The 23,161-nt window shown below is 40.1% G+C and overlaps 1 protein-coding gene across 8 annotated transcripts in view; it reads right to left on the bottom strand.

Moving 5' to 3' along the window:
* The window catches only part of ST7 (suppression of tumorigenicity 7), a 233,750-nt gene that overhangs the window by 102,176 nt on the left and 108,413 nt on the right, over positions 1–23,161 (bottom strand). For all 8 annotated transcript variants that reach the window (XM_078059492.1, XM_078059494.1, XM_078059493.1 and 5 more), the window contains exons 2-3: positions 14,319–14,401; positions 2,371–2,530 (exon numbers count right to left, since the gene is read on the bottom strand). In XM_078059492.1, coding sequence (XP_077915618.1) covers positions 2,371–2,530; positions 14,319–14,401 — 243 coding nt within the window. The remainder of the gene's footprint in view (positions 1–2,370; positions 2,531–14,318; positions 14,402–23,161) is intronic.

Genomic DNA, 23,161 nt, shown 5'->3' with positions numbered 1-23,161 from the left:
TTAGTTGAAACCAGACTATTTAATAGAAAGTGATTAAGAGTAGAGATAAAAGACAATGTACTTTAATAATATTTTTCTTATTCAAAAATAAAAATCACCACAGGAAAAGAGAAGTGGAAAATAGTATTAGTCCCACTGCATCTGGTACTTTCATACTGGCATACCTGTTTGTTGAGCTGAGTTAGACCAATTTTAGAAACCCAACTGTCAAGGAGAAGAGGGCAGACTGAGCCCTAAATATACTTAGATAAGGTAATTTCCCCTTTGCTAAATGTAACTATTTGAACATTGTTATGAGATCAGATCATAAATGCTGTATCTATTACACAGGAAATGAATAGAAATATTGCATGCATAGTAGTAGACACTCAGCAAATACTAGTGGAATTGAATTAATAATGATATTCAAAAACTCATTCCTAGCCAGGTAAAAACTTAGTACAAATAAAACTGGGAATTTCCATGATTATTATTTTTGAATATATTTTTATAAAGGGCTTAGGTCCTCCCTTTTAAAACTGCCATAAAAGCACTAAGAATAGCACCAAGATTTATATAATGCATAAGGCTTACTTCAAGGTAGCCATAAAGAGAGATAGCAAAATAATAGTGACAGTAAGAAGAATTCTTCATTGCATTAAGGAATGATGTCAAGAAATTTAAATTGGGTAGAGAGAGAATTTTAATGCAAATAAAAATGTACTCACAATGAAGAATGGCCTCAAATAAGGCTGCCTTCCATTTCTAATCTGTCATTCCTACAATGTTTTACACCATTCAAAGACTATAGTAACTCTAATCAGATAAGAGGTCTTCACAGCAGATGCAAAGTGAGGGCAGTTATCCACAATGTCTTATATGACGATGACTGAATGATCAAGACCCCACATTAGAATAATGTGCCACACTTGTTAGAATAGTGGTTAATGTTTCACTTTGCTCAACTCTCTGTTTCTTTCACAAAATGGGTAAGTTTTCAAAGTCCCAGACAATTCTGTTACCTGAGTGGTGCCATCTCTGGTACTCTTTAGGATAGAAAAAAAAATGTGTACCTGGTGGTGCCCCTTGCCACTCACAGATGGCTGGCAAAGGGTCTATTGAAAGGGACCAGATCAACAACAGGAATAAAATATATGTGCAATGCTCCTTGATGCTTATCACCTGGTGAGACAGTTATGAAATATAGCCTGAGTTATTCTAGGAGAAAGAAAAAAAAAAAGATCTAATCTAGCTCTTTAATTTCTTCCTCTTCATCCTTTAAGTATCAGAACTAGTGCCCTCCCCTTCAAGAAGCAAACTTCTTCCCCAGCTTGGGTCAGGAACCCCTCCTTTGTTCTCCATAGCACTGTATGTTCCCTCATGTAATCACAGCACTCACCACTGTATCTCCTTCAGTAGACATGAGAGTTGCATGAGGACAAGGACTTTGGCTTTTTTTCCCAATCATAATATTCATAAGAACCTGTATAAGGCCGGGCTCATATTAAGGACTTAGGAAATGTTTACTGAGCTGATAAAGAGACCAAGTTAAGAGACCATATTCTTCCCTCTTCTTTTATGAATGGAGAAATTACAGGCCTTGCATGCACTCATTTGTTCATTCACTGAGTTTCAATGATGGAGCAGACACTGTGCAAAATGCTAGAAATACTGCAATAAAGCAGTCAGCTTAAACATTACAGTGCGATTTGATAAATGTTGCTAAAGATAAAAATGTTACAAGTCAACAAAGGTGGAGAGATATTGTACAACCTATCGGAGAAGGCTTTCCAGAAAGTACTGGAGCTGGGTTACGAAAGACGGGCAAACGCACGAGAGAGGGAGACAGACTTCTAGGAAAGGGGCCCTGAGAAAACATGGCATGTTCGAGAAATGAAAAGCAGAGGGACAGGATTGTGACTGAATCCAAAGCTGGCAAGAAAGGTGAAAGCAGCTTATGCTATGCTAAGGAATCTGGGCTTTATCTTCAGTGGAATGGAAACCAAGGCAGCCTTGTAAGCAAAGGAGTGATGTGATCACATCTAGTTAGACAGAAGGTTCTGCAGTTAGCATGGAAGAGAATGGACACATTCAATAAAGTTCGAGAAACTAGGGACAAGGAGCCCAGAGACTCAGGCTGGGAATACTGACCTATATAAATGATCCTTAGCTAAACCAAATTGGAGAAAAAGTAAAATTAAACAAAATAAATATTTCCTTTCCTTGTGATGCTTATATTCTATTTCCCTGGTGGAAGCTGTCAACACCTTAGGAAAATAAACTGCATTTTTCTCCAGAGACTAATATTTAAATAACATTATTACTGCCTTATAGTCATAATAACTTAGTAAAAATAAGTAAATCATGTTCAAGCTGAAGGACTTTCCATACCTGAGACACTCTGCCTGTTGGAATCTGAGTCCCCATTGCTGGAGTTAGAATTGTTGGAGGAGTTGTTGTCAACCCCTCCCAGGAGGGGGCGCAAGTGGCTTACTGAGACTTGTTCAATGAATGATGTTCCATACTTGCGAAAATACCACCATTCAAATATCTAGAATAGAAAAATTGAAAGAGTAATTATGGTCCTTGTTACTGTTCATGATTTTGTACACATGCCCATGAAATATGCTGCATTTACTAATTACATCTACCTTAAATACTTAATTTTTACTCCAAAAATTTTGCTTTATTCTAAAAATCAAAGTTTAATAAAATTAAAATACCAATTACACTTTAAATTCTCAATGTAGTTCCCTCCACTTAATACTAGCTTTCAAAGAAAATCCATAACTATAATCATGGATAAAAGAACACTGTTAAGAGCTGCTCAATATTATTTTCCTCCAAATTTACATAATATTCTAACAAAATCACCATGGCTGAAAGACAACTCCAGAAATGTATACAAATAAGCAAGTTTTAGAAGTATGGCTTATGAAATATTCCAATTCTTGGCACCTTACATTCTGATAAAGCCATACTGCATAAAATTTTTAAGATAGCAAAATTTTATTTTTATTTTTAAAACAAGCATTTCCTTAGAGAAATGCTGGTTTTACAGAAAGAATGAAAGGTAGCCCACTTCTTGTATGGATGGTACTCCACTACTGAGAGACTTAGCAATGTCCCACCTGCTAAGAAGTGCTTTATAAACATAAGCATCTGTTGAACACCATTAAGGTTTCCTAGTTCACCAGCGCACCAATTATTATATACTATGCATTGCCAAGGAGAAAAGAGATAATTTTCATTAATAAAAGGAAAGAAGCAATAAAACTCATATAACTAGGCTGCAATCATGACTTCTAAGCACTGGGAAAGCAAGCGACCTCCCCCAAGCCTGCTTCCCTGGCCCCTTGGTCCCTCCGGGTCCCTCCAGCAAACACTTTCCCACCACTGTTCAAAGCTGCTCTCCCCCACATTCTTTCTTCTCCTCCCTGCCTGATTTGGGATTTGTTCCTTAAGCAGCCACAAATCATCACACAGAAGAAATTTAAAAATCAACTATATCCCAGAGTCTCATAGGATTAACTATACCATATTTTTATAATATAATACAGAATGTGGAACTAACATAAAATTAATTATCTTTATGCTTACAAAAAGCAAGATTTTATTACCTACTCTGGAATGGACTTTGGGCTATTATTTAAAAATCAATGTTCTCTCTCTTTTGTTCTACAAAAAAAAAAAAAACAAGCAAACAAACAAACAAAAAAACCTTTTTTAAGACAAAAAGAACATCTATGAATGACCAGAAGGAGACATCAATTAAACCAAATGTTTCCAATTCTATGACAACTTTAACTTAATTCCAAAAAGTTACCCCTCTGACTATATGAATTTTCATGTGTTAAGACATTCAAGTAACTTCACTGGGCAGACAGGGAAGAGAATATGATATGAAAGCTAAAAAGGGAGAGAACTAGTCTATAACATTTGGAATGCTAGGAATAAGAGATCTTGCTTAAAGGAACAAAGCTCAAGAATGGTAAATTTACAAACCATGAATCCAAGGAGTCTGTAACCTTAGGCAAGTTATTTCACCTATTTGAACATCAGTTTCTTCAATTCTAAAGTGAAAATCTTATTCATTCTTTATCCTCAAGGGTCCTCCATTTTCACAGCCATGTAAAACACCTAGTTTCAATCCCCATGTAAAATCCCCAGTTCAATGCCCATTACATGTTTCGTTCTCAAAAGTAATAGCAGAGCTACCATTTATTATATTGATGATATACATACCTCTCCTGCACAGGACACCTGACATACTGATGCACTCCACTCTCACTAGTCTATGATTCAGGCTAGTACAGCATCTTCTTGTCTGTTACTAAGTTGTTGGCTGAAAGCCGAGAAATCATTGTGAAAAAGGGTACTGCTCACCATTCAGTTCTGCCCACCCAACAAAGCTCTTAAGAGATTCGTGGCTTCGCCTTTATTAGAAGAGAAGGAGGCTCCAAGAAACCCAAGAACACTGGGCACAGAACTGGCAATGGCTCTCAATCACTGTGGCGGAGAGCTTTTGTTGCCCTAAGCCTTTGCTCTGCTTTCTATATTATGCTGCTGGGCACCTGCCAGGCCTTCGTTCATTCACTCACAGTCACATACAGGAAGTGCTCCACACCAGTCAAGAGCTGTGCTCCAGGGTTATATAATGCACATGTGGCCCCTGATACCACCAGTCCATGCCACAGACCACAGCGCCTCTCACAGGTTGCTCCTGACGTAGCCTATACCCATCACAACACACACACACACACACACACACACACACACATCTTGGAACTCCAGATTTCTCAGTTTCTGCAGAAGAATCACAGAATGTCAGTACTAAAAGGGACCTTAAAGGACCATGCACTATCTCCATTTAAAGAATGAGGAATGGGGGCACCTGGGTGGCTCAGTTAAGCGTCTGCCTTCAGCTCAGGTCATGATCCCAGGGTCCTGGGATCAAGCCCCGCATCGGGCTCCCTGCTCAGTGGGAAGCCTGCTTCTCCCTCTCCCACTCCCCCCCTGCTTGTGTTCCCTCTCTCGCTGTGTCTCTCTCTGTCAAATAAATAAATAAAATCTTAAAAAAAAAAATAAAGAATGAGGAATGACCAAAATCACACAGCAAATTAAGTAGCCGCTCAGCCTAAAGCCCCAGTTCTGTGCCACTAATCTCACCAGGTCTCTACAACAAGACATCTTTTTGTAACTCTGTTGCGCATTCAAACACAGACAGATGTAGCCTATCATTTCCCTTTTCAAATCTTTATTTCCTAGTGCCTTCCAATGACTCCGCTGTCCCTTTGCTTTCTCAGCTATCAAAACCAATCCAGAAGTAGTCTATCAAGTGGGACTGGATAATTCATTCTAAATGATTCATATTAATGAGGTATTTGCATTATAATAGGAGACAGACCTTCCACCCAGTATTTCTAACGCAGGATTAACAGATCTCAGTAAAGACTGGGTTATTCATACAGCTATTTGGGGGGTGGGGAAGGGTCTTCTCAGGCCTGTCTTTTTCACAGCAGTAGATGGCTTCTTATCTATCATGGTCCTTCGTTGTACTATACGAATGTCCCCATAGGGTACTGGGGACTCTAATATGTGTTGAAGGAGCAACTAGCAAAAGAAAGTAGGAAAGGACTTGAAGCCTTCTTAAACCTCAAACTAAGTCTTCTAATTTGGGGTTAGCAAAATAATTTGCCCCTTATCCTGAAACATGACAGGCTTTGGGCCAGCACCTCACAGTATTTTTAAATATCTGCACAGATCCAAGTGGGCAGATGGTGTTATTTAACACACACATATTTGGTGTCACTTTGAATTCTTCTCCCTGGTGCATAACCGACAATGTAAACAGCAAAGCTCTCATAAACAAATTTAGATTTTAAAATTAGTCCTTGCACATGCTAGTAGCTTAGTGGGCTTGCCTCAGTGGAATAAAACAGGTTTTAATCTGACAACCATAGAATTAAAATATAAATTTACTATTTCATAGTCTTAAATGCGTAATCCCTCTAGTGCTTTTTTTCCAACTCATGCTTCACCCCAAAGATTATACAGATCAAGTAAGATGAGAACTAAAAAGCATCCATTCGACTTGGCATTTAGGAAATCAACAGTAGCCCTCCCATCTAGCTGAATTCAAAACCCAAATACACTTCATGATAGCCAAGTTTTGTGACTTTGGTTCTCCTGATTCTCTGGGGCTCAATTATCTGATATGCAAAATAATGTCACAGTAACCACTCAGTTAATGTTGGATGGATACACAGATGAATGATTACAAGACTGGATGGATGGATGGTTGGAGAATTAAATGGATGGATGACAAGGGCTGGCCCAGTGCTTTAATGGAAGATAGTCTAAATCAACAGCAGGACCAATGAAAGTTCTTGTGGAAGGGTAAAGAATCTAGCGAAAAGAGAGACATTAAAGATACAAAAGAGTACAAATGACCAAGAGGCATGATGCCAAGAGCCCAGAAAGCACACCCACCCTGCCTTCAAAAGGTAACCTACCATTTCTTGCCCTGTGACAGGAAGAAAAGGAAGGATGAATGAATAGAGGGGAACATTCTATTTTGGAAAATAGGGTGTGATATGAGCTGTTTCACCAATAAGAAGGCAACAAAGGGATAAAGTGGGTGACACTGATCTCAGTGGAGATGTGGGTAAGGCTTGCCTTCTGAGAATAAGGAGAGTGGGGATGGAATTGGGAATGTGAGAGTTGAAGCGGTAGTTTGGATCTATACCTCGCAGGACAGAAGGACCAAAAACTATACCTGAGACCCAGATTATATTTAAAATAAAGACCCATTTGTCAAGGACCCCGTTAGCAATGCCTTGTGACCTCCTCCATACGATTTGGCAGAAGCAGAGAGAATGACCAAAAAGCACTGGGACCAGGGGTGGAGATCCAGGTTTGGAGCTGGCCTAAAATACAACTCTCCCACAGGGAAGGAACAAAAATCTGGCAAAGGGATAAACAAACAAGACCCTTCCATCTACCCTGCAAACCTAAAAGCTGAGTCTTCCCTGAAGAAGGCTAGATTCTTCCTAGCCAATAAGCCCTCTTCTTCTTGAACTGCATGTTCTACATAAAAAACACTTCTCCTTGTGAATCAGGGCGTCCCTATACCCTATACCACACTTAAAAATGCTTCAAGATTCCCATACAGCAGCACCTTAGTAATTCCACACCAATTCCCTGAAACCCACAGGAAATACAATGATGTCTCAGCCTGAAATTGGCTAAGTGCTTCCTAAGGATTAGAGTAGGTAATGATATCACAGGAGAATAGATACAGTGATGCTGGAGATTAAAGAAGAAATAGGAAACTTTCCCGCAGTCTGCTCCCAAATGGAAAGACTGCAAAATTGACACCTGCTCTAAGTCTTCAGAAATATATCTGGTGGTGAACAGTTTTTTGGCAAAAGGGGATCTTCTGGGCTTAAATGAGATAAATCAAGGCAGTGGGCGTGGACTTTATAATATCCATAATCTTTTTAGCTTCTTGTTAGAATTCTCAAATACATCCTTGTCTCTGTACCCATTGACTCTTTCAGAGTTCCCCCCCACACACACACCCCACCCAGCTCCACATGATGACTGTTTTTCCCTTTTGGGTTCCTGTTATGTTTTGTTTAGGAATACTGACGTGTTATGGAAGGGGTCTTAGCTTCCCACTTCCTTGGTTTCAGCCAGTCCCTAGTCACTGTTCCCCTTAACAACTGAGGCGGCTGTGTGAGGAACAGGTGTTCATGCCCTTCAACCCCCTTTCTTGGCCACATATCACCAAGGTTTTAAGAAAAGAGAGAAGACAGTAAAGTGAGGTTCTCTTCAAGGTCAACAGTCAATGATCCAGCCCCACCTCCATGTCTGTATGTTCATAGGATGAAATTTTCCACTGTAGCATTAATGTGTATGGCCTGGAAAGGAGCGTCACTCTCCTGGGGGAAAATCATGAAGAATACTGACATGGGGAGAAGCCATCCCGCACCATGTGCCTCAGGCCCTGTCAGCTCATGCTGCGGTGGCAGCTATCCTCGTGGTCCCTCTCTTAGAGATTCTGATTCAGTTGGTCTGGAGTGGTGGTCGGATCCATCACTTTAAACAAGCTCCCCAAATAATTCTGACACAATCAGTTAATTCATTCACTCACTGGATCTCTGTGCTTTCAACAAATATTTTGTAAGAGTCTACCCAGGCATTATATTATTGTATACAAAAACACAGATATGGTCCCAGTCTTTGTGAAGCTTCCATTATACAGAGAACAAAGGCTATAAATGATGACACAAATAAAACATAAATTATGGTAAGTATCCACAGCCAATTGGATAAAGAAAAAATGCTCCCTCTACCCCTTCTTATCTACCTGACCCATTTCTGTGGATCTGTTAAAATGAAAACATTAACTGTTAGCTACTACTCTACCCACCTTCTTAACACCTTTATGAGACGCAGAATGATACTATGGCAAAGCAGTGGAAATTTAAATTCCAGTCCTCATTCCACCCTTACCTACTAAAGTAACCTGAGTTAAGTCATAAGCTTTCTGGACGCCTAGTTTTTAAGTCTTTATTGGTTTAAACTGGATGGCTTCTGAGGGTTCCTTTCCCCAGCCCTGTAAATACATGATTTTCAAGCCTCTCAAATTGCGCTCAAATCCAAACTGATAAACAAAAGGGTAGTTTTGTCCCTTTATCTGCCATTCTCTTCTTCACCTTCTTCACTTCTGCCTATCTAATCATTCATCTGATCCACTCAAATACTCCGGTCTACAGTCAGACCCCGACAGGCCTATGTCTACTCTCTCGCCTGGCACTTTTGGTCTCCTGTGGAAAATCATTATTCATAGTGACCCCAAGAAACTGTAATCTGATAAAGCTGAAGGAGCCTCGGTTTCCTCCAATTATCTGCAGGCTCCCCTACCATGTGATTCCCCACAGCATCTCTCCTTCTTTATTCTAGAGACAAGAGATAACTTGCCTCATAAATCAACACAGCCTGACATTTATATGCAGCTTCCCGCACCCCAAGAGCCCTTCCAATCAAGTTTCCCTCAGTCTTTTTTTACTCTTACCTCCAGAAGCACCAGCATTAGGGTGATCCACATGTCTGTCAATTAAAGTGCTATCTCAAGTGCAAGTCAAGTTCTCTAGATGGATAAGGAAAAGTTGAAAGGATCCATAACAATCTTCTAGTCCCACTCCCTTACTTTTGAACAGGAAGGGATGGACGACATGGTCAAAGAGATCCAGATTCAAATCTTACCATTTGTCTACTATAGAACTTTGGTCACATTATTTAACACTTGTGTCTGTTTATACTCAGCAGCATAAAGCCACTGCTACATCTACCACTTATAATTTTAAAGAGAATTAAATGAAGTAATATATACAAAGTGCTTAATATCTGACATAGAGTAGGAACTCAATAAATGGGCCTTTTGATGCAACTTATTCCTAATTATCATCTCTTCTACACTTTCCCAAAAACATAATTTTTTACATGTAATCTATGAACTAAGTCTTTTATTTACTATTCTAATTTCCTCCTTTTATAGTTCTCGATTCTCACTTTTTAAAATTATGCCTCAGATGCCTCTATCTATTTAATGTGTGTGTAAAATGTAGGTGTAGGAGCATAACTACATCCACGTTATTGGGGATCTATGTATAAATGTCAATATAACATACAGCATTTTCTCCATTCTACCAACACTTTGAAAAAATTAAGGGGAGCGTTTTCTCCACGTAACCACCTTACCACTCTCAAAAACAAAAACAAAACCCAGAAATTTTCTCAATTGAAATTAACATTATTCTGAGAGGCTACTTCAAGCAGACTGGGCATGTCCTTGCTAGAGCAACTAAAAGACTAAATTGGTGGGTTTGGACTGTGATGACAGGTGCAGTTCCTGGGGCTGGAACTGGACTGAGATCGGGAGGCTTGTGCCAAGGGGGCAGAGGGGCCGCTTGGAGTTAAGCAAGGGAGAGAGCTGGCCAGATGGGTATGTGGGCACAGGACCAAAAGGGAAGAGTGAAAGGTAGGTGGTATGTCCAAACTCTTTGCTGGTTTCAACCTGCAAAATTAAGAACTAGCAGTAGTATCTAGTAAAATACATACTGATTAGGATTAGTCCTCATTTATTTTTAAACACATTGGTATAAAAGACAGTAGCATTGCCAAACACATTTTATTTTTATGTATATTTGTTCAGTTAGATGACTTTTTCAGGGTGTTTTTGTTTTTATTTACCCCCCTTCCCCTAAGACATCACACTGCATGACAATCAGTCTCCAGCATAAGAATCCTGAGGTCCCCAAACAACCATGTCCCCAGGGGCATCCCTGTACTTTCAGCATTCACTGTCTCGCTCCCCTTCCATTGCTCAGGGGAGAGTAGTTAGGTAATTGTCTCTCTGTGCCAGGAAACAAACCGCTAAGCACCTGATCCTTTACCTCAATGCTGCCTCTCCATGAATGCTCTGGGCCAAAAAGAACAGTGGCTAAATAGAAACCTCAACCCTGGGTACATTTCAAGGGCTAGCAAAGCTAAGTCCCCAAAGGCAGGACAACACCAATGCCCATAATCTCTAAAGCAGGAGCCTAAAGCTATCAAGAACTATTCCCACATCTAGTGATTTCGCCCTCAGTACAGACCAAGCATTTTTGAGAAAGGCCTTTCAAAATCTTCAAACATCAGAGGTTTTCCAATGCTCCAAGTTCCACAGCAGGCACATCCTGTGCCTCCCGAGAAGGCTGCAGGACAGCTGCCGCCTGAGACGCGCTGCAGTGCCCGTCAGGTTTCAGCAGCTGCCCTCCGCACACAGGGAGAGGGGGTCCGGCACAGGGGGTCCCACTCTACCAAAATCTCTTCATTTGGAGAACACGAAAAGTAAGCGGATGGGACTTCACCTCCCTGACTTAGCAGGTAAAATGACTGCTGGACCTAGCTTACCAAGCAAAAGGAAATCACCCACACTCTGGAAATCAATTTATAGCCTAGCGAACCCACACACCAAGATAAAATCCAGCCTGCCATTTGTTCAGCAAGCTAGGAAAACAGCTGAGAACTGAACCAGAAGGTGGTGAAATGAGTGACAGCCTGCCTGGGCTGAAATCCTGCTTTTCACTATTTGCCAGCAAGATGATCTCAGGCAGGTTACTTCCTCGCCTGTGCTCCCTATTCAGCCTATGCATTAGTAAAATGGAAACAAGGCTGGCAATTACCTCCTCCTACTGTTGTGAGGAGTAAATGAATTCGCACGTGAAGTGCTTAGATCAGTGCCTGGCATACAGTAAGCACCACGAAGTGGGTGAACGTTCTTAAGTCAACAGCCCTGAGAGGAGAATACACAAACAAAAAGCTACTTTCTGCATCAGAGTGAATTATTGATTTTAGCATGAAACTGCTATTCAAATTGTACCTAAAAGTTCACTTTTTTTGGTTTGTCTAATCAAAAAATATTTCAAAGATATTTTAGAAAGAAAATATTAAAATATTATTTTAAATGTACATAATTATTAGATGGGGACTTGGAATACCTTCTCCTCTCCCCCCAAAAATATACATGCTAAAAGGCTGCCATGTTCAGCACATATTTATTAATCATTTATCAAGCATTTGAAAGCATTTTCTAAGTTTGAAGTTTCTTCAGTCCATCAAGAAGATCAGGTGGGAACCTGAGGACACAGGTTCTAGGCCTGGCTTTGCCACAAACTAACATGAGCTAAAGCAAATCACCTTATAGCTTTGTGAACAACTCTTTCCAGTATCCCTATTTTTCACATGTCCCCACAGAACAGAGAAGACTTAGAGACACTGATGGGTGTGCAGATCTGCATTTAAGAGGCAATAGTGTACAAATTACTATACATACCTTATTTCAACCCCTGTCAAGGAGAAGTTTTATTTATTTATTTTTTTTAAGATTTTATTTATTTATTTGACAGAGAGACAGCGAGAGAAGGAACACAAGCAGGGGGAGTGGGGGAGGGAGAAGCAGACTCCCTGCTGAGCAGGGAGCCCAACGCAGGGCTCAATCCCAGGACCCTGGGATCATGACCTGAACCGAAGGCAGACACTTAACGACTGAGCCACCCAGGCGCCCCAAGGAGAAGTTTTAATACGCTTCCTTTCACCTTGGCTTGGTCTCTGCTCAGTACTGGGCTTTCTATCAGATTTCCATTTATATAACCATCTTGGAGTGGTTCTTGCTGATGTTCTTCACATTCCTGGCCCAGTAATATCAACTTCAAACATCTCCCTTGAGTTCAGCAACCCATGTGATACACAGAGCAAGATTAACCTGAATATGCTTTGACCACAGAAAAAAAAAAAAATTGCTCCCCAAGCCACCACCATTCCTTTAAGCTGTTTGCAGGTTTCTGCCCTGTATACATTGTTCTACCCTCCATTGCTCTAGGTTCATATATGTATTTGTTCCATGTTTTTGTGCCCTTCTCCCCTAAAACTTGTGTTTTTCTAGTGCTCTTCTCTTAACATCAACTCTGTAATATCTTTCTTATTCTTATCTCTATAAAAATTAGTAATTAGTAATCACAGCATTATGTGTAGACAAAAAAAACAAAAACAAAACATTCTAAAACTTCTTTCTCCTTAAAGGCCATTTAATTATATTAGCATGATTACAGTAAATTAGATGGCCCTATGTAAGGTCACTTAAATTTAAAAAAAAAAAAAAAAAACCTACTTCGGGTGTTATAATTTAACTCACTTGTAATTATTTAGAGCATAAACTAATGGAGCCATAGAGATGATTATCATTGCTTTTGCCTACTTGGAATTTTTGAAACAAAGAAATAGGGAAATGGGAGCGCCTGGGTGGCTCACTTGGTTAAGCTTCTGCCTTCAGCTCAGGTCATGATATCAGGGTCCTGGGATCGAGCCCCACATTGGGCTCCCAGCTCAGTCAGGAGCCTGCTTCTCTCTCGCCCTCTGCCACTCCCCCTGCTTGTGCTCTCTCTCTCTGTCAAATAAATAAATAAAGTCTTTAAAAAAAGAAATTAAAGAAAAGAAACAGGGAAATGTAGATTTTAAAAGAAAAGAAGATAAAGGGAAGAAAAGCTTAGAACTGCCATCTCCACCTCATACATTTAAAGAAACTGGGCTAACCACAATGAGATACCACCTAAAACCAGTCAGAATGGCTAAAATTAACAACTCAGTAAACAACAAATGTTGGCAAGGATGTGAAAAAAAGGGAACCCTCTTACACTGTTGGTGGGAATGCCAACTGGTACAGCCACTCTGGAAAACAGTATGGAAGTTCCTCAAAAAGTTAAAAATAGAACTACCCTATGACCCAGCAAGTGCACTACTAGGTACTTACCCAAAGATACAGAAATACAGATTCGAAGGGGCACATGCACCCCAATGTTTATAGCAGCGTTATCAACAATAGCCAAACTATGGAAAGAGCCTAGATGTCCATCAACGGACGAATGGATAAAGAAGATGTGGTTCATATGTACAACGGAATAGTACTCAACCAACAAAAAGAATGAAATCTTCCCATTTTCAATGATGTGGGGTGGAACTAGAGTGTATTATACTAAGCAAAGTAAGTCAGTCAGAGAAAGACAAATACCCCATGATTTCACTCATGTGGAATTTAAGGAACAAAACTGATGAACATAGGGGAAGGGAAGGAAAAATAAAATAAGACAAAAACAGAGACAGGCAAACCATAAGAGACTCTTAACTATAGAAAACCAACTGAGGGTTGCTAGATGGGAGGTGAGGGGGATGAGGTAATTGGGTGATGGGCATTAAGGAGGGCACTTGATTTAATGAGCACTGGGTATTATATGCAACTGCTGAATCACTAAATTCTGCCCCTGAAACTAATAATATACTATATGTTAACTGACTTGAATTTAAATAGAATCTAATTAATTAATTAAAAAATAAAGAAACTGGGCTATATTTCTACTTATCTTGATTATGGCCAATAATCCATTTTGAAAAGAATGAAGAAAAACATTTTTAGTTGAACTGAATCACATGTATTTTATAGTATCTCAGACACTAAAATTTGACATAGAATTGTCTTTATTTTCCATTTTATTTATATTTTGTTTTTCCCATTCAACAAAAGTAATATATGACTATTTAAATTTTTTTCAAATATTTTAGAAGTATATAACCTGGGCAGTGGAAGGCTCTGTAAGTCCAGCTACCCAATATATACACACATGCAAGATAAATCACCATAAGCTGCCGGTATATATTCTTCCAGAATTATTTCCTGTACATATACTAACATATTAGTAATCAGCATACTTTTAAATAGGAAGGATTCTACCACTTACCAAAATGAGCCCTGATATTAGTGAGGAAGTGCCTGTCAGGGCCACGTAGAACTTCGGTGTTAATGTGTTCAAAAACATGCTCACTGAAAAAAAAGAGAGAAGGAGAAGAATAAAGAATGCGTAAGTATGTCAATAAAACAGAGTGTTCCCTATTTTTCTCTCTGGTGAAATCATTTGTTTCCGATGACAAAAATTCTTAGAACCATAACAAAGTCCCATTAAAATGGTTCAGCATCACAAAGGCTCAGAATGCTAGATGTCAAGCACTATATCCTGAAAGAAAATAGCCACAAAAAAGAGAAAAAAGCAGCTTTTTTAAAAGTTTCTGCCTCCCAAAACTATTGTTGTGAATGGTCTTCATGGATTCATAACCACTGAGGAATCTAATCAAAACTATTACTAAACTGTCAGTCAGAAAGAGAAGATCTTATATATTTTGTCAGAACCACACATTAGAGTTCTTGATGAACCAACAAGGAATACTTCAACCTTAGAACAAACGGAAAATAACTACAGTTGATCCTTGAATGTGTGGGTATTAGAGGCACCAAACCTACACACAGTCAAAATCAGCACATAACTTTTGACTCCCCCCCAAAACTTTACTAATAGTCTACTATCACCCGAAGCCTTACCAATAACATAAAGTCAACTAACATGTATTTTGCATGTTATTTGCATTAAATACTGTATTCTTACACTAAAATAAGGTAGAGAAAAGAAAATGTTAAAATCATAAGGAAAAGAAAATACATTTTCAAGGCTATACGGTATTTATTGGAAAAAAACCATGTGTAAGTGGACCCAGGAGGTTCAATCTCATGTTGTTCAAGGGTCAACTGTATATTTTTGGCAGTTATTAAAGATTTTAATACTATTATTACTCCTAAGAAGGAAGGACAAATTGACAAAGTTAGCATGCATTAGTAAAAGTTTTTTCACCTTACTTAAAAGGCTGTTAGACTGCTCATCAAAATTACTGGAGTCAATGAAAAAAAGAAAAAATAAACCACTAAAAAGGAATGTGCAGTCAAGAACTTTTCTGACCAATTTCTGCCACTCTGTTCATATCAACTATACAGTTGATCTGGCTATCCATTAAGTAAGGTTCACTTCCATATTCTATAAATATATGTTAAGTCATTATCATTTGTATCTAGTATTGCATGAAACTTTTACTATTACCAAAACAACAACTGACCTAAAGAGCTTTCTGCATGCATATTCATATTTCTTTACTGAGTCCGTTTGTGGAAGGGTATCACATTGTCTGGTTTTAGAATGAAGGATGTTAGAAGTAGGGCTTTGACATTATTAGGGGAAAAGGCTTTGGCATTTGTCCTGAGCTTGGCCCAGAAAGCCAAGTCACCAACATGACCACAGATCCCATGTTCACTCATTCAACAAATACTTCTCTCTGTTTATGAATGAGACCATGGACAAGGAATGGAAGCATGAATCAGACACAGTTCCCACCATCTAGAAGGCCACAGTCTAATTGGGAAATGAATAAGTAATTACCATAAAGTTTGATAAGTGCATAGACAAGTCCTGAGCATAGGATGTTATAAAAACACATTAAAGGTGTTGAACGCTACATCTGAAACTAGTGATGTACTATAGGTTGGCTAATTGAATTTAAATTAAACACACACACACACACACACACACACACACACACAAAAGGGATGCACCTCGGGCTGAAGGCTGGAGAAGATGTCCAGGAGAATAAGTAGGAGTTAACTAGACCAGCGCAGGCAGGAGGAGAGACAGACAGAAGGGCAAGGTCAGCAGAATAAGGGGGCTGCTTTGAGGTGCTAAGAAAAGATCACAGCCTTTCCAAACATTTGTAGAGGCTGAGGAGGGAAGCAGCTTGAGCTGTGGACCTTTTGCGGAGATGCAGATGTAGAAGGGCGCACGGATTCCATCCTTCCTGGCTATCGGCCATCCCTCCCCTGCACCCACTCTTAACTGAGTTTGTTTGACTTGCGGGCTATCACTTGTAATCTCAAGAGTCTGAACTAACACAATGTGCTCAGTTGACAGTCACTCTTTTGGGGAGATAAAGGCACAGAAGATGCAACCGGCCAAGCCTGTAGAGGTACAGCTGAGTTAAGGCTGGGTTTGCTTGGCCATTAAAAACCCGAAGTGGTGGTGATTTGTCATTTCCCAAGCAAGTTGGTGGAAAAAGGAAGATTTTTTTAAAAGGAGAAAATTAAACAAACCTAGAGCTTGTAAATGCCAGTCTGATTCTGAAGTGCCTAAAATTCTCCAAATTCCCATCCTCACACTATAAATGACCCCACATTCCCCATTATTTTTTTAAAAGGTCATCCTAACAGAGTATTTGCTTCATTTTATAGTTACGAACTCTCATATATGTATCATATACTTTTCAGTAGGTTTCTGGGGACAAAGTGAGTATAAAATTCTACGAAATCCATTTCTAAAAGAAAGAGGAAAAGATGTGCCTGAATTAGAAAAGTCCTTTAGTAGCCCTGCTATAACTACCCAGCAACAAAAGCACAAATCAATGGAGGGAAAAGATCTACTGAAAATCATTAACTCAAGAATTAATTGATCAATGAAAAAGAAAATTAGGGCGCCTGGGTGGCTCAGATGGCTAAGCGTCTGCCTTCGGCTCAGGTCATGATCTCAGGGTCCTGGGATGGAGCCCCACGTCAGGCGCCCTGCTCAGCAGGAAGCTTGCTTCTTCCTCTCCCTCTACTGCTCCCCCTGCTTATGCTCTCTCTCTCTGTCGAATAAGTAAATAAAATTTTTAAAAAGAAAAAGAAAATTATGTGAGTTATCTAAAGAGATAAAACTATACAGTGTTCCCATTTGGTTTTACTTACTTAAGATTACATAGCAGCGGTAATTAATAATTAAAAGATTCTTCTCTGTTATATCCAGTTGTAGAAAGCTACTAGAGTTGAGAGATCATGTAAAGTCATTAAAAGAAATAGAGACACACATAGAGAATGACAGTAGCAGAAACAGAAACACTTCAGAGGGTGGGAGGTAGTCCTTTAATAATCTATTAACCTTATGGTCTTCCTGAATATCCTGGCTGAAATCACTAAGACATGGCATTTGGCAATTCTGGGCATAAATATCAACACTTAATACTTGCCATTTCCATCTATCTATGTATTTAAAGTTAATAACAAAGCACTTTCACATATTAGAGAGTTTAATTCTCACTTCAGTTCCATGAGGTCAATATTATTATTCATGGTATTTCACAGCTAGAGGAGGGCAAAGACCTGAACGCCAGCAGTCCTGCCCCCAAAGTTCAGGTTCATGACATCACAGGATGAATGCAGATATTGCTGACAAGCAAGAAAAAACAAAATAGCAAATGGAAAGCCTTTCATTCCAAAAGGAGAAGAACTCTAAATAATCATACTAAAAGATTGGATGTTTTTAATACTGTACTTATTTTTACCTCTGACCTTTAAAGATAAGTTCCCTGTGATCTTATCATTGGCGTGTGCAGCCCCGGGGCGGGGAAAGGCAGGTAGGCACCCAGAAAGAAGGGAGAATCTAATTGAAGATTCCCTCATTAAATCAGGAGGGTTGCACGCTGCAGACCAGACTGCCTTAAAACAAGAAATACCTTGCCTAGTTTCATCAGCAATGAGGGCCACTAGCAATTATTTGTTAAAACATATGAGGGCCTGATAAAGTATCTAAAAACTGCAGCAGAAAACTGTGGGGTATATGCTTTGAAACAGGATTTTCCCGCTATAGGCCTATTCAACTGGTTCCTCCGTACCTGTTAGGGCTAGGCAAAACAAATTCAAAAACAAAGACTAATCTAGCTTTGTGAGGAATAAATTCATAAAATTTCAATAATGTCCTCTTTCAACCTATAGATAAAAATTAATAAATCAGAAGCCTTTTCGTCTGCTCCAGCAGGGCACTCCTAACTGGTCACTGCTCCAAGAACACCGGGGTAGTGAAGGGCAGCCTTGGGGACTGAATCACGGAGCATTCTGATGATGCGCAACTTCAACTTAGTACAGTCTCCTCATTTAACTAATGAGCAAATGGGAAGGAATAAAGCATGGTCCTGAGAAGAAACTAGGCAGGAGGGATAGGAACATGGATTGAAAATTAAATGACCTAAGGGTGCCTGGCTGGCTCAGTCAGTAGAGCATGTGACTCTTGATTTCGGGGTTGAGTTTGAGCCCCATGTTGGGAGTAGAGATTACTTAATAAAAAAAAAAAAAAAGTTTTTTAAAGAAAATTAAATGACCTCTCTAGATCACAGAAGAGAGGAGATAACAGGTCTGCTATGGGAAGCAAGGGATCACTTGTGTGAGCAGGGCTCATGAGGAATGGCCCTGTGAGGCTGTGTCTGTGAGGAGCCAGCCACATTTCTGTCTCTCAAGACAATACCAGCCTTCTTTCATATTCTTTAGAGCACAAGCAATCTCCAAACCACACTCCTGGAAAAGACCTCTGCAAAACAGGGCGAACACACAACCCTGTGTTTGTCTCCTCGACATATCCTACCTCACACAGAGAAGCCCTGGAATGAAAAGGCCGAGGCAGCATCGAAGACTGGGAGGTCCTGACTAGAAGGAACTGAATGAGCAGTGTGGTAAAGTCTACAACACCCGAAGTTATTGTCCTGTGTCCCTTTTAATGTCTTTCTAAAATATGACATGTGAAATAGAAAAACTTTAAAAAGTTATAAAATAACAATTATCCACCATTGAAAATGTTAGAAATAAAGTCCCTAGGAAGAAAAGTTAAAGAAACTAAGTTTATTTAGGCTGGGCGGAAAAAAAAAACAAAACAAAAACTGAAGAGATTTTAGGGAACAGCATTATCCCTGGGAGAGAGACCAGGGTGAGGAGCCTCGGGCTGTAACTTGTGACATCAGCTGTGATGTGGAGGCCCTAGGAAAGCCCCACCCCCTCCCAGGGCTGCTGTGAGGCGCAGATGAAATGCGCGTTCCCTCAATACTCCAGCACAGACTCCCTGGAGGCCCACCCTGGGCCAGATGCGGGAAGCACTGGTCCTGCCCCCGACGGGCTCACAATCCAATGGGTGAGAGAGGCAAGGAAATGGAGAAGCAAATATCGAAGAGGACACGTCAGGGAATTATAAAAGCACAGGGTACCCAAAGGGATTAGGACATCAAGAAACATTTCTGCCAAGAAAAAGTATCCTGTCTGAGACCTGTAAGAGGAATCAGGAGTTGTCCAGATGTTGCCTGCAGCTGCAGGGGTGAAGGGACCGTGAGAGGTAGAGCTGCAGAGCATTCCACGCAGAGTACCGCAGCTCAGGGGCCTGAAGGTACGCGGACACGGAGGGCAAGGGAAAGGCAGTACAAGTGCCACAGACTTACTTGTGCGTGTTGAGGCACTGGTGGGGATTCGTACTAAAGATGTGAAGCTACTTTCTAAAGTGCCTGCCATACAAATACATGGAATGCTGACTAACAGCAAATGGCTCTTCTCAGATGAGACAAATTCGAATGGGTCCAAATTGGATTTCTAAAACTTAAGTGTGTTCCCTGCTGTTTGGTCTCCAAGATTACCTACAGAGGACTTCTCACTAACAACCACATGCAATGAGCAGATGTACAATGCAGCCTAGCTAAAAAACACTTAAGGAATAAGGGACTCTGGTTTACTTACTTTTCTTAGCAAATAAAGTAACATTTATCTCAACACAGGCCCAAATCTGTACTTTTGAGGCTGTTTCACTGTCCCTAAAATAAGAATAACATCTATCTTGTTACAGGGCTGCTGTGAGGACTATATACCTTAGTATAAATAAAGTGCCTACCACAGCAAAACCTCAGTAAATAATATGTATATCGTTGTCATTATTTATGTTTGTTACTCTTCATTTTTTAAAGATTTTATTTATTTATTTGAGAGAGAGAGAGAGAATGAGTGGGGGGAGTGGGAGAGGGAGAAGCAGACTCTCTGAGGAGCAGGGAGCCGGATGCGGGACTCGATCCCAGGATCCTGGGATCATGACCTGAGCCAAAGGCAGATGCTTAACCCACTGAGCCCCCCAAGTGCCCCATGTTATTCTTCCTTTTGTGATGTGACACCTCATACTGGTCCAGTTGTAAAAAACAGAAGAAACTCAGCTGACTGAGTTAATATTAATAGTAGTAGCGGCTGCAGTATACCGGCATTTACTGAGCACCTGCTTCTGTGGGCCAACCACTGGGTACAGACCACAGCCCAAGAAATAAATCACCTGCACTGCGATTTGTCCTATGCCCTACAAAATAAATGAAGCACCAGGAAGTAAAAGGGTCCTTTTAACTGAATTCTAGTTGCTAGAGGTGGTAATAAACTGGAGGGTGAGTTTGAAAGCAGCCATTTTAGAAGACAAAGAAATTATTGAATCCCCTAACTCAACCACATGATTCTAAATCTCTGATCTCTACCTTACTAGATGCTGTGGGAACAATCAATTCAGCCACAGGCCACGTGGAAACCTACAATCCTGTTCCTTAGTTTTCTTCAAGTCCCTGTGTGGCTTAGGACACACACTGTATTAAAGCCTAAACTATAACCTAAGCATGAGGGTTTGCAAATGTTTTAAATACAAAGAACAAATAATTAAGGCCACAGGACCTTCCAAGCCCTGAGACAGCAATATCAAGATGGACTAGAAAATTATCCATTTCATGCAAAGCAACATTTCTGATTTAATTACAGAAAGTACACAGAGTCCCATGTCTACATAAGGTGCATTAAGGCACATGCTAGTCTTGCAGGAACCTTCTATCAAACTGTTTTCTCAGACCTCCAAAGTGGGTTAGGGAACACACAGGAACAATTTAATCCATCACTTGCATTTTTCTATGTGAGAATAGGGAATATTCTCTTCTTTCATTTTATTGTTCTTTCAACCGTGCTAACCTCTTCCCTCCCGTCAGATTCCATTAACTAGAGTTGCAACTTCACTTCTCTTCCTCATTTACCAAAGGACAAGAAAATGAAAAATATAAGCTTTAATATTTTAACTTACACATATGCTGATTTTGAACAGATTTCCAGATGGCACAGCTTTTAAAATGAAAAAAACTTGCTCTTTTCTCACAGTGACACTATGATGGATAAACTCTCAAGTGACCCATAATGATCCCTGCCTCCTGGTGTTCATATCTTTATGTAACTCTCTCCCCCTGAATGTGGGTGGGACATGTGACTTGCTTCTAGCAAACAGATATGTAAGATACTCTCTCAGTAGCAGACATGCTGGAGATTCTCCTTGCTAGTAATGAAGAGAGTGACCATGTTGAGAGGGCTATGTGGCAATGGATTATAAGCAGCCTCTAGGGACTGAGGCCAGCAGCCACTATGAAACTGAAGCCCTCAGTTCAACAACAATGGTTTCTGCCAACAGTCTGAGTTAACTTGGAAGCAGATTCTTCCTCAGCTGAGCTTGCAGGTAAGATCACAGCCTAACTGACACCTTGATTATGGCCTTGTAAGACCCAGAGCAAAAGTCCCAGCTAAGCTGTGCCTGTAATTCCTGACCCATGGAAACCATGAGATAATAAATGTGTGTTGTTTTAAGCTGCTGTATTTGTGGTAATTTGTTATGCAGCAATATAAAATTGAGGCAATCATGTATAATTCATGAAAGTGAAAATCAGTGTGGATATCTGATAACTGTGGCTAACTGCAGTATGCCCAGAAAGGGTGTTAAGATATGCCAATTCTATCTGCCCCAGAGCTTCTTTCCCCACTGTTCATAAATAAAATGCAACTTCAACCTCTGTTGCCATGACAACATGTCATTCCACATGCTGATCCATAATTGTCTTTGTAAATCAACTAATATTAAAGTAGAAGCCCAGAGTAATTTTTTAATATGGAAATCAAGCATCTCCATTTTACTCCAGTAAATGGACTTGCTTTTTTTTAGGCACATTTTAAATACACAACATTTGCATGTTCCCAAAAAATCAGTTTTACATCTGGGCACAGCATCAGTTCAAGAGAAGATTAAAAACATACTGAAGCACTTTTTCTCATTTGTTGCTTTTGCTGCTCCTCTCCTTGCCCTTCACCCCAGTCTCCTTGAGCTCTGATAGCATCTCAAGCTTTTATGCATTACAATTCCCTTGATAAATCCTGTGGAATTTATCCTGGTGAGGAAGACATGGAAGTATAATTTTAGACCCATTCCAATGGCAAGAAATCCTCATAAATCATTCTGTCTACTCTTCTCTCTACCCTGGATGTTGCCTTGGCAACTTTACAGGTATACTATTTCTGCTTTACTGGGCATCTGGCTCCACTGAGGAGTAGAGCAAGCACATTCCTTCTTTCTTCTCTCAACTGTGATCTGGGAAACTATCAGAGTGTTCAGTCTTCATGGCTCCTTGTCCCTTGCTTCTGTCAAGCCATGAAGGAATGTCCAAAGCCTGGTCACATACAAACTTCAGTAGCCCTTAAGGGCTCTGAAAGAAGGATAAGCTTTTATCATTAGATTGGAGAGAAGTGAAGAGAGGGTACGGATGCCACATAGATACCAGCGCATACACAAAAGAACTGGGCTGGAGTACTGTAGGTAGGATGAGGAGCAGCAGTGGGAGATTAAGCTGGCTCAAATGCCAGGTCGAGAAAATCACACTTTCTATAGAGACAGTTAGAAAATACTCACTGAACAGCAATGTGAGTAAGACACATGTCTAGTAGTAGTGAAATGGTGTGGGAAACATACAGCTCTGAGAGTTACCTCAGAGGGAAGCTCCTGTAATACCACGAGGGTGGGAGGTTGGGCATATCAGATTTGCAGAGGTAAATTCAACACTATGTGGCTCTTAACAATGTGACATAAAGCGTGAGAGT

This window comes from Halichoerus grypus, chromosome 12 (genome assembly GCF_964656455.1).
Source record: "Halichoerus grypus chromosome 12, mHalGry1.hap1.1, whole genome shotgun sequence".
Lineage (NCBI taxonomy): Eukaryota > Metazoa > Chordata > Mammalia > Carnivora > Phocidae > Halichoerus > Halichoerus grypus.
This window is presented reverse-complemented; position numbering and strand designations above follow the sequence as displayed.